The sequence below is a fragment of the Bombina bombina genome, chromosome 1 (genome assembly GCF_027579735.1).
Source record: "Bombina bombina isolate aBomBom1 chromosome 1, aBomBom1.pri, whole genome shotgun sequence".
Taxonomy (NCBI): Eukaryota; Metazoa; Chordata; class Amphibia; order Anura; family Bombinatoridae; genus Bombina; species Bombina bombina.
In genome coordinates, this window is record NC_069499.1 from 1,509,196,077 (window position 1) to 1,509,213,690 (window position 17,614).

General features: G+C 39.5%; 1 protein-coding gene across 1 annotated transcript in view; it reads left to right on the plus strand.

Moving 5' to 3' along the window:
* Positions 1–17,614, plus strand: part of POLG2 (DNA polymerase gamma 2, accessory subunit) — a 79,376-nt gene that overhangs the window by 28,396 nt on the left and 33,366 nt on the right. The window contains 3 exon segments of the mRNA XM_053708004.1: positions 861–1,001; positions 4,033–4,113; positions 11,926–12,026. Of these exon segments, the coding sequence (XP_053563979.1) occupies positions 861–1,001; positions 4,033–4,113; positions 11,926–12,026 (323 nt within the window).

The window sequence follows — 17,614 nt, forward strand, 5'->3', positions numbered from 1 at the left end:
ATAGAGTGAACGCTGAATTCATGATACAGTCCTTTGAGTGCCGGACAGCTACGGTAGTGTGTAAGTGTAGAAGGAGCAGGCATCGGTGTAAATATACCCGATTTCTCCATGGTTTGCATTTACGTGTACGCGATAAGTGCACTCCTTCCAGGATCACACACACTGGCACAAGTAGCCTAAGCGCATAACCAAGATTGTGTCTATATCTGATCGCTTGTCATACAAGACCATCAGCGAGCTACACAAGATTGGGATCACGGCTCACGGAACTGATTATATCTAACACTGTGGACATTACGTGATGAGTATTACAACATCTAGGAATACTTGCCAGCTGTCTGTTCTCATTTATTGCTGCTTATCTTCCCGTTGTGTTAATTCTCCTTCTCCTTTAATGGTACTTGGTGTATTACTGGTGTGATGTGTATTATACATTCATATTATTATGATGGAAACTAAGGTTTCATGTAAGCTTTGCACAGTATTATTGTTATAGTGTATGTAACGATAATAATTAAGTAAAAAAAGGTTTATTGGACAAAGAGTGCTGTTATAAGGTTTGTTCTCTTTTCTTTTTCAATTTAGATTTTTACTCTTAGACCTTAGCACCGATATTAGCATATATCTTAAGTCTTAACCTATTATTGACCAGAACAGAGCTGCATTGTGATTTAATGAGCATTAGTATGTAGTGCACATCAGCCAATTCATTGTCTTTGATAGATATTATAAGTCTAAATTGTAAGTTTCCAGTGGTTTTTCAGTCTGTGCTTATATTTGTTTATAGTAACCTGTCAGTGAAGCATCCAGTTTAAATTGCATTTACCAATAAACCCTTCTTGTGTGGGTGTAATCTTTAGGGACGTGATGGACGGAAGACGGTCATGCCACATATTTTATGGGTGAGCGGTGATTTGGATCTGGGTATACTGGCATATCTTTCTGATGCCCTACATCTAATGGAGAGCCCAGCTCCTCGAAGCAAAGATTGTCAGAGGGAGGTTGGTGACTCATTTTCCTTTTTTAATATATGAGTGAAAAGGACCTGCTACCATATGAACTTTTTGTTTCTTACAGTGAAACCCCCTTGCGTAGAAAGTGTTAAAGGGACATAACCCCATTTTCTTCTTTCAGGATTCAGATAGAACATACAATTTTCCAATTGATTCTATTATCAAATGTTCTTTGTTTTCTTTGTATCCTTTGTTAAAAAGCAAGAATGTGAGCTCAGGACTGTGCACATGTCTGCAGCACTATATGGCCACAGTTTTGCAACAATGTTATACATTAGCAAAAGCACTATTTCTTTTCATGTAGCTCTCCGGACACTTGCATGCTACCTATCTAGATAACTCTTCAGTAAAGAATAAAGAGAACAAAGACATGTAATAATATGTCAATTAGAAAAAATAAATTAAAATTGTATTCTCTATCTAAATCATGAAAGAAAATGTTTTGGTTTCATATCCCTATAATAATTTATTTACAAATTCAATTAAAATTTTAAGGCTGTTCAGTGTTTCAGCAGAATGGAAATATGTTTCAGGAAGAACTTATTAAAAAAGGGGACATTTTCAGTTGAATTTCCTCGTAAGTTTATTAATAAAACGAAAACACCACTGCAATATACATTTATTTTGCTGTAAAATTCATGCTCGTCTCACTCACACTAACTAGACAGGCTGGAAGTCAAATTTCCTAAGAATCTGCAAAATTGCCTGAACCATTTACATATTATACAGTGATTGCTCTTAACAGTGCACAAAGTCATTTGCAGCTAATTCTGATTGACCATACTTGGTTCGGGCATTTTGCAGCATTATCTTTAGGTTACAGAACTTCACTGCTAGTCTTTCCAGGGAGTGACAGAGAATGGGTGAATGTTACAGCAAAAGCAGGCAAAATAAATAATGTATATTGCAATGTTTTACACTTCCATATTATGCATTTTACACATTTGGGGCTAGATCAATAGTGGATCACTAATTTATTGCGCATCCTTTAAACGTACAAATTTACACGGTTACGGGCGCACGATAAATAACCAGCCATTACAAGTGGCTGGTTATTGCTACCGTGAGCTTGCAGTAGCAATTAGTGCTCCAAAAATTAACCAGATATCAGCCCTCTGGTTAATTTTAAAAATAACCCCCAATTGCCCCCAAAATTAAGTGAAGTGTTGTTTATTAAAATAAGAAAAGAGTAGCATTTTTGTATTTAAAATAATAACTGCATGAAGCTGTTTTTAGGGCTTAAAGTGAGCGGGTGTGGGGTGTTAGAAAAAAAGAAAACTGCACTAAAGTGCCTTTTTATTGCGGTCTATGGGGACTGTGTGTTCCCAGTAAAAAAAAAAAATATATATATATACATACACATATTAAAACATAAATATATAGGTATATTACACATATAAACACATAAATATATAGGTATATTACACATATAAACACATACATAAATTATATATATATATATATATATATATATATATATATATATATATATATATATATATATATATATTATATATCCCTCAGTTTATGCCGGGGTTAGGTCCCAGTTTATAATGTAAGTCAATGGGAAGTGAGGGAGTTAGGTTCCAGGCCCCTCTCAAAATTGTCATAAGTAACACCTAATACATTATTTTTAAAGCTTTGCAATGAAGACTATAAATGCTAAACAGCATTATAAACCTAATAAAATAATCGCACAACACAGAATATATCATCAAACCAAGTTTAAAGTGAAAGTAAACCCTAGCGTTGTACAAACGCTAGGGTTACTATTGAAACAAATAAAGGGCACTTTCATTCATGAAGTATAAGATACTTCATGTAGAAAGCTCCTTTATTTGATTCAATCACTTGCCGCTCTTGGCTCCGACAGCAGAGCACGGATAAAAAATTTTTTGGCTAAGAGGTGACGTTTTCACCTCTTAGCCAATAGTAGTGCGGTAAATCCGGGTCCTATGGGCGCCAAGCCGGATTTACCGCACTGCTATTGGCTAAGAGGTGAAAATGTCACCTCTTAGCCAAAATTTTTTTTAGCCGTGGGCTGCTGTAGCAGCTAAAAACGGCAAACGATTGAATCAAATAAAGGAGCTTTCTACATGAAGTATCTTAAACTTCATGAATGAAAGTGCCCTTTATTTGTTTCAATAGTAAATCCTAGCGTTTGTACAACGCTAGGGTTTACTTTCACTTTAATGTACAAAAACATTTGCTAAATAGCATTATAAACCTAATAAAATAATCACACAACACAGATTGGTTCATCAAACTAAGTTTAATGAACAAAAACATTTTTTTACTTGCATTTTTCTGCAAACAGTTCTCTGCATTGTTAGGATTTTAGATAATATCGGGTCTGCAGCTATTCTATGCATTCCAGTCTGGACTGATTTATAGATAAAAGGGAAGTGGCTGCTAGATCTTGTTCCTTTGAAAGCTGCTCGATAGCTCATGTCTGGTTACACTAATTAATTTCAGCTTGCTTGGCTTGCATATCTTTGCTGCAACACAAGCGGACAGCTCCACCTACTGGCTATTTTAATCAATGCACTGCTTCTCAATGCTTTTCAATAAGTCACATGACAGTCACATGACTGAAAAAAGGGCGTTATTCTGAAATGGCACAAATTGAACCGTCGTAAACCGCAGGCCACCTGGGTACATATATATTTAACCTTTGCTGTGCAACTTACCCCCTTGGCTGCGCTTGGTTCTCGGCCTGGTCTCACAGCATGAGAAAAAGGCTCCCCTTAAAGGGGTTAAACACACAGTAGAAGTACCGCTTGGGACCCAAAGAGCAATGCTGGTCCTTAGCAGGGTCAATATTCTTAAAATTGCATTCCCTAACATATTAAAGCATATCATTTTTTAGATTATTATGGTCCTATTACACTTTAGACAGATTGTATAAAGAAAATAACGTATTATGAAACAGTTAAAAATTATTTTTATACATCACCAAGCGAAAAAGCAGAATGAAGTCTGTCCATTTACATATTATGATCATCCTTTGGTTTTCCAGGTCTTAATGTTGCATCCAATTCTGGCACCCATAAAAGTCGCTGTGGTTATTGGAAAAGGACCTGCCACGGATTTACGATTGGTTTGTAAACTACCCCTTGTGTGTCACATTAATTGATCAACGTTTCCATGCTGAGTATTGCACTTACTGTGTATAGCTCTTACTCAGATTGCTTATTTGTTTTAGTTACAGGAGAGTGGCAATTGATATTTGTACTCTGCATTGTGGTAAGCCCTTGTCTGCCAGACACAGTTATGCAGCCAAAGGTTTTATATATCACATTAAATCCCTAGCAAAATAAACACTGAATGTGTTTACACAAAGGAATCACTAGTAAGTAACAGTGTTGAACTAAGGAGACAAGCAAAAGTTTTTTCTAAAAATCCAGGTTAGTTAATCTATATACTCCCTGCACTTATCTGGCATTCAATTGAGTGCACGGTTGGTATGCATCATTCAGCTTCTCTGTATTTTCTAAGACTGGCATAGGGGATGTGTTATGCTGGGACTATGGAGCTGCAGCATTATTTAGGTGTGACTGTCACTTTTAAAGGGACAGTATACACCAATGTTATATAACTGCAGGTAATAGACTACTATAAAGAAGAGTATGCATTACATAAACATTATGGGGCTAGATTACAAGTGGAACGCTATTTTAACATGCGCCCGTAAAGGTGCAAATTTCCCCTTTCATGTAATTGGCAAGAGTCCATGAGCTAGTGACGTATGGGATATACATTCCTACCAGGAGGGGCAAAGTTTCCCAAACCTCAAAATGCCTATAAATACACCCCCCACCACACCCACAATACAGTTTTACAAACTTTGCCTGAATGACAGAGGGATGTGAAGGGAGTATTACCTATTGAATGCAATGGTCATCCTAACGGGGATCTATTTCATAGGTTCAAATAGATTCAGTATCCATGACTTTGTCTCTAACAGACAAAAGACGTCTGAAACTGGTTTCAGCTTGTTGGAACCTTCAGTTTCAATCATTCCCTTCAGTAGCTATGTGCATGGAGGTTTTGGGTCTCATGACTGTAGCATCGGACGCTATCCCCTTTGCTCGTTTTCACATGAGACCTCTTCAGCTTTGTATGCTGCGCCAATGGTGCAGGGATTATACAAAGATATCACAATTAATATCCTTAAATCCCAATATTCGACTATCTCTGACTTGGTGGTTAGATCACTATCAGTTACTTCAAGGGGCCTCTTTTGTTCGTCCAACCTGTACTGTGATCACAACAGATGCGAGTCTTTCAGGTTTGGGAGCTGTCTGCGGATCTCTGACAGCGCAAGGGGTTTTGAAATCTCGAGGCGAGATTACCAATCAATATTTTGGAACTCTGTGCGATTCTCAGAGCTCTTCAGTTTTGGCCTCTTCTGAAGAGAGAACCGTTTATTTGTTTTCAGACAGACAATGTCACAACTGTGGCATATGTCAATCATCAAGGTGGGACTCACAGTCCTCAAGCTATGAAAGAAGTATCTCGGATGCTTGCATGGGCGGAATCCAGCTCCTGTCTAATTTCTGCGGTCCATATCCCAGGTATAGACAATTGGGAAGCGGATTATCTCAGTCGCCAGACTTTACATCCAGGGGAGTGGTCTCTTCACCCAGATGTATTTTTTCAGATGTGGGGGCTTCCAGAAATAGATCTGATGGCTTCTCATCTAAACAGGAAACTTCCCAGGTATCTTTCCAGGTTCAGGGATCCTCAGGCGGAAGCAGTGGATGCGTTGACACTTCCTTGGAATTATCAACCTGCTTATATCTTTCCGCCTCTAGTTCTTCTTCCAAGAGTGATTTCCAAAATCATAATGGAGTGTTCATTTGTACTGCTGGTGGCTCCAGCATGGCCACACAGGTTTTGGTATAGGGATCTTGTTCGGATGTCCAGTTGCCAACCTTGGCCACTTCCGTTAAGGCCAGACCTTCTATCTCAAGGCCCATTTTTCCATCAGGAGCTCAAATCATTAAATTTGAAGGTATGGAGATTGAACGCTTAGTCATAGAGGTTTTTCTGACTCAGTGATTAATACTATGTTGCAGGATTGCAAATCTGTGTCTAGAAAGATTTATTACCGAGTTTGGAAGACTTACATTTCATGGTGTTCTTCTCATAAATACTCTTGGCATTCTTTTAGAATTCCTAGAATTTTACAGTTTCTTCAGGATGGTTTGGATAAGGTTTTGTCTGCAAGTTCCTTGAAAGGACAAATCTCTGCTCTTTCTGTTCTGTTCCGCAGAAAAATTGCTAATCTTCCTGATATTCATTGTTTTGTACAGGCTTTGGTTCGTATCAAGCCTGTCATTAAGTCAATCTCTCCTCCTTGGAGTCTTAATTTGGTTTTGAGGGCTTTACAGGCTCCTCCGTTTGAGCCTGTGCATTCTCTGGACATTGTTACTTTCTTGGAAAGTATTGTTCCTTTTGGCCATCTCTTCTGCTAGAAGATTTTCTGAATTATCTGCTCTTTCTTGTGAGGCTCCTTTTCTGATTTTTCATCAGGATAAGGCGGTTTTGCGGACTTCATTTAAATTTTTACCTAAAGTTGTGAATTCCAACATTAGTAGAGAATGTATTGTCCCTTCGTTGTGTCCAAATCCTAAGAATTCTCTGGAGAGATCTTTACATTCTTTGGATGTGGTAAGAGCTTTGAAATATTATGTTGAAGCTACTAAAGATTTCAGAAAGACTTTCAGTCTATTTGTTATCTTTTCTGGTTCTAGGAAAGGTCAGAAGGCTTCTGCCATTTCTTTGGCATCTTGGTTAAAGCTTTTGATTCATCATGCTTATTTGGAGTCGGGTAAATTCCCGCCTCAGAGGATTACGGCTAATTCTACTAGGTCAGTTTCTACTTCCTGGGCTTTTAAGAATGAAACTTCTGTTGATCAGATTTGCAAAGCAGCAACTTGGTCTTCTTTGCATACTTTTACTAAATTATACCATGTTGATGTTTTCTCTTCTTCAGAAGCAGTTTTTGGTAGAAAAGTACTTCAGGCAGCTGTTTCAGTTTGATTCTTCTGCTTATAATTTCAGTTTTTTTCATTATAAAGATTAAAACTTTTTTCATTTGGGTTGTGGATTCATTTTTTCAGCGGAATTGGCTGTCTTTATTTTTATCCCTCCCTCTCTAGTGACTCTTGCGTGGAGTTCCACATCTTGGGTATTTGCTATCCCATACGTCACTAGCTCATGGACTCTTGCCAATTACATGAAAGAAAACATAATTAATGTAAGAATTTACCTAATAAATTCATTTCTTTCATATTGGCAAGAGTCCATGAGGCCCACCCTTTTTATGGTGGTTATGATTTTTTGTATAAAGCACATTTATTGCAATTCCTTGTTGATGCTTTCGCTCCTTTCTTATCACCCCACTTCTTGTCTATTTGTCAAACTGAATTGTGGGTGTGGTGGGGGGTGTACAGGGAGTGCAGAATTATTAGGCAAGTTGTATTTTTGAGGATTCATTTTATTATTGAACAACAACCATGTTCTCAATGAACCCAAAAAACTCATTAATATCAAAGCTGAATAGTTTTGGAAGTAGTTTTTAGTTTGTTTTTAGTTATAGCTATTTTAGGGGGATAACTGTGTGTGCAGGTGATTATTACTGTGCATAATTATTAGGCAACTTAACAAAAAACAAATATATACCCATTTCAATTATTTATTTTTACCAGTGAAACCAATATAACATTTCAACATTCACAAATATACATTTCTGACATTCAAAAACAAAACAAAAACAAATCAGTGACCAATATAGCCACCTTTCTTTGCAAGGACACTCAAAAGCCTGCCATCCATGGATTCTGTCAGTGTTTTGATCTGTTCACCATCAACATTGCGTGCAGCAGCAACCACAGCCTCCCAGACACTGTTCAGAGAGGTGTACTGTTTTCCCTCCTTGTAAATCTCACATTTGATGATGGACTACAGGTTCTCAATGGGGTTCAGATCAGGTGAACAAGGAGGCCATGCCATTAGATTTTCTTCTTTTATACCCTTTCTTGCCAGCCACGCTGTGGAGTACTTGGACGCGTGTGATGGAGCATTGTCCTGCATGAAAATCATGTTTTTCTTGAAGGATGCAGACTTCTTCCTGTACCACTGCTTGAAGAAGGTGTCTTCCAGAAACTGGCAGTAGGACTGGGAGTTGAGCTTGACTCCATCCTCAACCCGAAAAGGCCCCACAAGCTCATCTTTGATGATACCAGCCCAAACCAGTACTCCACCTCCACCTTGCTGGCGTCTGAGTCGGACTGGAGCTCTCTGCCCTTTACCAATCCAGCCACGGGCCCATCCATCTGGCCCATCAAGACTCACTCTCATTTCATCAGTCCATAAAACCTTAGAAAAATCAGTCTTGAGATATTTCTTGGCCCAGTCTTGACATTTCAGCTTGTGTGTCTTGTTCAGTGGTGGTTGTCTTTCAGCCTTTCTTACCTTGGCCATGTCTCTGAGTATTGCACACCTTGTGCTTTTGGGCACTCCAGTGATGTTGCACCTCTGAAATATGGCCAAACTGGTGGCAAGTGGCATCTTGGCAGCTGCACGCTTGACTTTTCTCAGTTCATGGGCAGTTATTTTGCGCCTTGGTTTTTCCACACGCTTCTTGCGACCCTGTTGACTATTTTGAATGAAACGCTTGATTGTTCGATGATCACGCTTCAGAAGCTTTGCAATTTTAAGAGTGCTGCATCCCTCTGCAAGATATCTCACTATTTTTGACTTTTCTGAGCCTGTCAAGTCCTTCTTTTGACCCATTTTGCCAAAGGAAAGGAAGTTGCCTAATAATTGTGCACACCTGATATAGGGTGTTGATGTCATTAGACCACACCCCTTCTCATTATAGAGATGCACATCACCTAATATGCTTAATTGGTAGTAGGCTTTCGAGCCTATACAGCTTGGAGTAAGACAACATGCATAAAGAGGATGATGTGGTCAAAATACTAATTTGCCTAATAATTCTGCACACAGTGTATTTATAGGCATTTTGAGGTTTGGGAAACCTTGCCCCTCCTGGTAGGAATGTATATCCCAAACGTCACTAGCTCATGGACTCTTGCCAATATGAAAGAAATGAATTTATCAGGTAAATTCTTACATAAATTATGTTTTTACAAGCACACGTTAAATAACCAGCCATTACAAGTGGCTGGTTAATGCTCCCGCAAACCTCTGGTTAATAAAAAAAAATGCTGGCCCATTTTTGGTTCAGCACTTGGGTAGCGTTTGCTGTTTGGATGGTTACATTTAGACACCACTACTGTATATACCTGCTTTGGTGCTCAGTTTGTAACCTACAATACGTAGGATTAACTACCAGGGAGGTGCGCTCAAGGATTCGTGAACATTTGTCCACGATCAATGTGGGCAAAATCAGCACACCCCTGGTGGATCAATTTGTAAAAAGACATGGAAAGTACTGTAGTTCGCTCAGATGGTTGGTTATTGAGAAGGTGCAGACAGAGGAGGGGAGGTGATAGATACCAAATTTTATCTAGACAGGAAATGTACTGGATATTTAGACTTCAGACCAGGAGACCTTTAGGTCTGAACTCTGAATATGATTTCATCAACTATTGGCGCTAGGTGTCTGTTCGCCTTCCCTCTCTGTGGATGTTTACCTAACATTTTAATCCAGGTCAGCCATTTTAGCTCCCCCCTCCCATTCATATCTGTGCCTAGCAACACATTGTTTCCTAGGTTTAGATTATTGTTCTCCCATGGTTATTCCCTTACCCATTTTTATTCACGTATTGTGTTTGACCTTTCCCTTTATGAATATAGGTACATATATCTATGCATTGACACTCTGCCACACACACATATGGATCACGCTTTGAGCTGTGGTTTGTGTGGATGCGTGTGCATAGATATATTTTTGTATCCAGAATAGACACATTTACTCATTGAATGAAGAGCCCAGATCTATTAGCCTCTGACTAATTGACCGACTATAGGGCTTTTCGCTAAATCAAAGGATGATTGTGGGCATATCCTTATATGCATAAGTAACCTGATTCATATTGATCAGGATTTAACTTAAATATGGGTGCTTTTATACCTGATTTGACACATTCTTTTTTTCTTAGCGAACAGCCATGAATTGTTTAGCCTGGATAACTATAGTAGGCATGTGTTTTCAAATAAATATAATATGCTTACGCAGTAATTCCATCCAGTTCCGCTTATCAATAATGTAGGGGGCTTTCACACTTAAGATTATTGGCATTTATGTTTTTGCATTCTTTGTAATTTGTTACTATTTATGGAATAATACAATGTCAATTATTATGCCATACCATATCTGTCGTGAAGCTTAATTCATGTTAATCACACAATGATGAGTATATACCCCTGTACATTTAAAGGGCCATAATACCCAAATGTTTAAACACTTGAAAGTGATGCAGCATAGCTGTAAAAAGCTGATTAGAAAATATCACCTGAACATCTCTATGTAAAAAAGAAAGATATTTTACCTCTAAAGTTCCTCAGTAGCCACCTCCCATTGTAAAGGATTTCTAAGCAGCATTTTAGTGTGTTTGTCCTGGGACATCTGAAGGCACTAGCATCGTGCACTCTCATATTATTTCACCAATCAGGTAAAGGAAGCTTACTATGAAATCTCATGAGAGTTAAGTCAAATCTCATGAGATCACAGTAAGAGTTCATGACCTCAGCACTGCTGATGCTGATTGGCTGCTGTTCATTTCTTAATTTTTTTTAATTTTTTTACCTGCAGCTGGGAGCAGCTGAGTATAACTTTTTACACAGAACTTACTCTGCTGAGCTGAGGAGATTGTGAGGTAAAATATCTTCCTTTTTTACATAGAGATGCTCAGGTGATATTTTCCTGTCAGCTTTTTACAGTTATACTGCATCAGTTTCAAGTGATTTAGCATATGAGTATTATGTCCCTTTAAATTTGAATTAATGTATCTACCAACCAGAACCCAGTGAGGGGTTCTTAAGGTTGGGATTGAAACCAAATTTTAGGGACTATGACTACGGCTTTTTAGCCGAAACGCGTCAGTCTGTTGCTGTTTGGGGATATTATTCCTGTCTATTTTTAATGTATATTTGAATTAAAAGTCAAGTTTTACTTATACAAGTTACTGGTGAAGTACTCTCTTTTTTGCGTATACACATATGAACACATAAATATATATGTACATATTCATATATAATTTAAATTTCCTGCTCAACGCTGCGCAACTTACCTCTTGCGCTGAGCTAGGTTCTTTGTCGTGTCTTATGGCATTGGAACAAGGCTCCCATTGGAGCCTATGGAAGTGAGCTCTTGTGAGCGCAAAGATTCCAGGCAATGCAAACACGACCTAACGTGTGCGGGTATTACTGAGTGGATCACAATTTTGCGCTCCACTGATAATCTAGCCCTATATTCTAAACCCAAACTAGGCTAAATTCAGTAACAAACATTCAGTGTATCCACTCCCCACATTTCCTATGTTAATCTATGTAGCCTATTCACCAAAAAAAAAAGCCCTACATAAATTAACATAGAAGTTGGAAAGAGTGGGAAAGAGTTTAGAACATCTACTCCACTTCCTGTCTGTCTGGGGATCACAGTGCAGCCATGGAATAGGAATGGAAAGTAAAACATACTTGGCATCATTAACCAGGTATGACATGAGAACCTGTGACTTTTAACATGATTGTAACATCTGTAACTACCCAATGTCACTACTCACTTGTCCCAGCAGGATGTCATTGAAGACAAGGTCTTAGAATAGTCAAGATGTGGGTCATGATATTACAACCACATACTAATAACTATCAACAAAGGGGAGTTTTTATTTATCTATCAGATTCAGTGTATTTTAAACAAATTGTGCCATTTTAGGTTGGCCAAGGGCTTTCCAAAGAACTACGTGAAAATGGGATCTCTGTCTGGCCGGGGTACCTAGACACACTGCACATTCCTTTGGAGCAGCTATTCACAAAGTAAGGATTGTTGTGATTTTGTACCATACGCTAACATGTATTGTAATAGTCATACATTTTGCAAGCAGATTTAGTGTATCTGTACTAAAGTGCCATTTCATACTTGCCTTGTTAAACACAAAATATCTTATGTTCTTCACTCATAGAAGCCAATTCACCAACAAGATCAGCCCTTCTGGCCTGATAATCTGTCTAAACATCTACTCATAAGCTTTATAGGAACATAAAGCCATTTTTATGTACATTGTATATATCAGCAATTAAAGGGACAGTCTAGTCAAAATTAAGCTTTTATGATTTCAGATAGAGCATGCAATTTTAAACAACTTTCCAATTTATTGCTATAAAATTTGCTCCCTTTTGCTTTATCCTACTTTTGAAAGCCAGCCTGTTACCTGGGCTTCATTTTGTAAATGAATGCTTTAATTATATTGAGTGAAGGAATATAATCTAATTACATTTTAAGCATGTGTTATATGATAGGATACATTTTAAAGTATTGCTATATGTATGTGCACACAATCACATGTGGCTGAGAAATGAACATTATTAATATATGTACATACATATATACATTATAGACTGGTTTAAATGTGTTATTAATCTTTCCTGAAGCATCAATTCAAAGAAAAGGGTGTATCTGCTGATCCTTCTCCCTCATTTAATGTGAATGCACTGCTGAGATGTGTTACTTTTATAAAATAAGGCATATAAACATGAGTTCATTAGTAAACTTGTCACATTGTTTTAGCTGCCAGTCAATATCACAGCACCCCTGTTTGTAGCCACAAAATATGTTTTCTTCCTTGCTTGTCAAGTGTGACTAAAGCAGAGGGTGCAATATATTCAGGTAAATAAAACTATTATTTTAATTAGGTATATGCATCAATAAATAGTTCCTGCCTGTGCTAAACACATCATCAGTTATTTTTAGTATTTATTTTTAATAATTACCACTCTGAATGTATGCGGTGTGTCCCCAGTCTATTACAAATGCAATTACTTCTGTACCCTAAATATTTTATTTGGTGTTAAAGGGACATGAAACCCCAATTTTTTAATTCATGATTCAGAGAGAGCATATCATTTAAAAAAAAAAGTTTCCTATTTACTTCTGTCATCAAATTTACTTTGTTCTCATGTTGAAGAGATATCTAGATAGGTAAGTGTTCACATGCCTGGAGCACTACATGGCTTGAAAAAGTACTGCCATCTAGTGCTCTTGCTATTGTATAACATTCTTACAAAAATGCTGCCATATAGTGCTGGAGACACTTGTACGCTTCTAAGCATACCTTCCTGTTTTCAACAAAGGATACCAAGCAAACAAAACAACTTTGATAACAGAAGTAAATTGGAAAGTTGTTTAAAATCGCTTGCTCCATCTGAATCATGAAAGAAAATTATATTTTTTTCTCTTGTAAGTCCACGGGTTCATCCATTACTTGTGGGATATTCTCCTTCCCAACAGGACGTTGCAAGAGGACACCCACATCAGAACTGTCTATATAGCTCCTCCCCTAACTGCCACCCCCAGTCATTCTCTTGCAGCTCTCGACAAGATAGGAAGTATCAAGATATATGTGGTGACTTAGTGTAGTTTTACCTTCAATCAAGAGTTTGTTATTTTTAAACGGTACCGGCGTTGTACTGTTTTACTCTCAGTCAGAAATTAGAAGAAGAATTCTGCCTGGAGGTTTGATGATCTTAGCGGTTTGTAACTAAGGTCCATTGCTGTTTTCACACATAACTGAAGAATATGGGAAAACTTCAGTTGGGGGAACGGTCTGCAGATTACCTGCTTTGAGGTATGTTCAGTATTTTTATTTCTAGAGAGATGAATAAGTTCTAGAAAATGCTGACAGAGCCTTGTGTATTTGAGGTAAGCCTGATGCAGTGATTTAACAGCGACTGGGATCATGCTTACAAAACAGGGTAATACTCATTTTAATAATCATATTACTTAGTGACAAAACGTTTACATGATTTCATAAATAGGACGTTTTTTCTCTGAGGGAGATAAGTCTTTATTTGGGGCCTAGTTTAGACATGGCTAGTCAGATACTCCTAGGAGTATTTTCTTAAGGCCCCTCTGGCATCCAGTACATGGTGGGAGGGGCCTATTTTAGTGCTCTAACTGCGCAGTTTTAATTCAGACTGAGACATCCAGCTGCCCTAGAAGAGTCCTCTGGCATCTGAGGACCATTTCAAAGGGGTTATTTCTACACAAAATCGTTTTTGAGGGCAGATAGGAGCCTCAGCAGAGCTGTGGCATGGTGCTCAATTGACTTTTAACGTTTTTTAACGTTTTTCAATCCGGTTTGGAGCCTAAGGGGTTAATCATCCTTTTGCAAGTGGGTGCAATGTTGCTTTCGTCCCTTACACACACTGTAAAAATTTCAAAGACTTTACTGTATTTTTACACTGTTTTGCAGTTTGTGCTAGTTTTTTCTCTTAAAGGCACAGTAACGTTTTTGTTTAATTGCTGTTTAACCTTTATTAAAGTGTTTTCCAAGCTTGCTTGTCTCATTACTAGTCTGTTAAACATGTCTGACATAGAGGAAACTCCTTGTTCAATATGTTTGGAAGCCATGGTGGAACCACCTCTTAGAATGTGTACCAAACGTACTGATATTTCTATAAACTATAAAGACCATATTATGGCGCTTAAAGATTTATCTCCAGGGGATTCTCTGACTGAAAAGAGGGAGATTATGCTATCTAGCTCTCCCCATGTGTCAGAACCTATAACTCCCGCTCAAGTGACGCCAAGTACATCTAGCGCGTCTAATACAGGACATGGCGGCAGTTATGAATGCTACCCTCTCAGAGGTATTCTCCAAACTGTCAGGGTTACAAGGAAAGCGAGACAGCTCTGGGGCTAGAACTAATACAGAGCTTTCTGACGCTTTAATGCCTGTGTCCGATATACCCTCACAATGCTCAGAAGCCGAGGCAGGTGAGCTTCTATCTGTGGGTAACATTTCAGACTCAGGGAAGGCGTTACTTCAGGCTGATTCTGAAATGACAGCGTTTAAATTTAAGCTTGAACACCTCCGCTTATTGCTTAGGGAGGTTTTAGCAACTCTGGATGACTGTGACCCCATTGTGGTTCCAGAGGAATTGTGTAAAATGGACAAATACTTTGCAGTGCCTGTTTACACTGATGTTTTTCCAGTCCCTAAGAGGTTTTCAGAAATTATTACTAAGGAATAAGATAGACCAGGTGTGCCATTCTCTCCCCCTCCTGCTTTCAAAAAGATGTTTCCCATAGATGCCGCCATACGGGACTCGTGGCAGACGGTTCCTAAGGTGGAGGGAGCAGTCTCTACTCTAGCTAAGCGTACAACTATCCCCGTCGAGGACAGTTGTGCTTTCCTAGATCCTATGGATAAAAAATTGGAGGGTCTCCTTAAGAAATTTTTTATACATCAAGGTTTTATTCTCCAGCCTCTTGCATGCATTGCCCCAGTTACTGCTGCAGCGGCTTTTTGGTTTGAGTCTCTTGAGGAGGCTCTACAGGTGGAGACCCCGCTAGACGATATTCTAGACAGGATTAAAGCTCTTAAGTTAGCTAACTCCTTTATTTCTGATGCCATTTTTCATTTAGCCATTGCCATTTTGGCGCGTAGGGCGCTATGGCTTAAGTCCTGGTCAGCAGACGTTACTTCAAAGTCTAAGCTTCTTAACATCCCCTTCAAGGGACAGACCCTATTCGGGCCTGGTCTGAAGGAGATCATTTCTGATATTACTGGAGGAAAAGGTCACGCCCTTCCTCAGGATAGGTCCAATAAGTTAAGGACCAAACAGAATAATTTTCGTTCCTTTCGAAACTTCAAGAGTGGCGCAGCTTCAGTTTCCTCTAATGCAAAACAAGAGGGAAATTTCGCCCAGTCCAAACCAGTCTGGAGACCTAACTAGGCTTGGAACAAGGGGAAGCAGGCCAAGAAACCTGCGGCTGCCTCTAAGACAGCATGAAGGAGTAGCCCCCGATCCGGGACCAGATCTAGTAGGGGGCAGACTTTCCCTCTTCGCCCAGGCTTGGGCAAGAGACGTCCAGGATCCCTGGGCATTAGAGATTGTTTCCCAGGGATATCTTCTGGACTTCAAAGCTTCATCTCCCAAGGGGAGATTTCATCTCTCACAATTATCTGTAAACCAGATAAAAAGAGAGGCATTCTTACGTTGTGTTCAAGACCTACTGGTTATGGGAGTGATCCACCCAGTTCCAAGGGAGGAACAAGGGCAGGGCTTCTATTCAAATCTGTTTATAGTTCCCAAAAAAGAGGGAACTTTCAGACCAATCTTGGATCTCAAGATCCTAAACGAATTTCTCAGGGTCCCATCCTTCAAGATGGAGACTATCCTAACCATCCTCTCTATGATCCAGGAGGGTCAATATATGACTACCGTGGACTTAAAGGATGCTTATCTCCACATTCCGATTCACAAAGATCATTATCAGTTCCTCAGGTTCGCCTTCTTAGACAGGCATTACCAGTTTGTGGCTCTTCCCTTCGGGTTAGCCACGGCACCAAGAATCTTTACGAAGGTTCTAGGGTCCCTACTGGCGGTTCTAAGACCATGGGGCATAGCAGTGGCTCCTTACCTAGACGACATTCTGATACAGGCGTCGACTTTTCAAATCGCCAAGTCCCATACGGACATTGTTCTGGCCTTTCTGAGGTCTCACGGGTGGAAGGTGAACGAAGAAAAGAGTTCTCTCTCCCCTCTCACAGGAGTTTCCTTTCTAGGAACACTGATAGATTCAGTAGAAATGAAACATTTTCTGACAGAGGTCAGATTATCAAAGCTTCTAACTTCCTGCCGTGCTCTTCATTCCACTTCTCGGCCGTCAGTGGCTCAGTGTATGGAAGTAATCGGCCTAATGGTAGCGGCAATGGACATAGTTCCGTTTGCCCGCCTACATCTCAGACCACTGCAACTTTGCATGCTCAATCAGTGGAATGGGGACTACACAGATTTGTCCCCTCTGCTAAATCTGGATCAAGAGACCAGGGATTCTCTTCTCTGGTGGTTATCTCGGGTCCATCTGTCCAGGGGAATGAGTTTCCGCAGGCCAGAGTGGACTATAGTGATGACAGATGCCAGCCTTCTGGACTGGGGCGCGGTCTGGAACTCCCTGAAGGCTCAGGGTTCATGGACTCAGGAGGAAGCCCTCCTTCCGATAAACATTCTGGAACTGAGAGCGATATTCAATGCTCTTCAGGCTTGGCCTCAACTAGCTGCGGTCAGGTTCATCAGATTTCAGTCGGACAATATCACGACTGTAGCCTATTTCTTTCATGTAATTAGCAAGAGTCCATGAGCTAGTGACGTATGGGATATACATTCCTACCAGGAGGGGCAAAGTTTCCCAAACCTCAAAATGCCTATAAATACACCCCTCACCACACCCACAATTCAGTTTTACAAACTTTGCCTCCCATGGAGGTGGTGAAGTAAGTTTGTGCTAGATTCTACGTTGATATGCGCTTCGCAGCAGGCTGGAGCCCGGTTTTCCTCTCGGAGTGCAGTGAATGTCAGAGGGATGTGAAGAGAGTATTGCCTATTTGAATACAATGGTC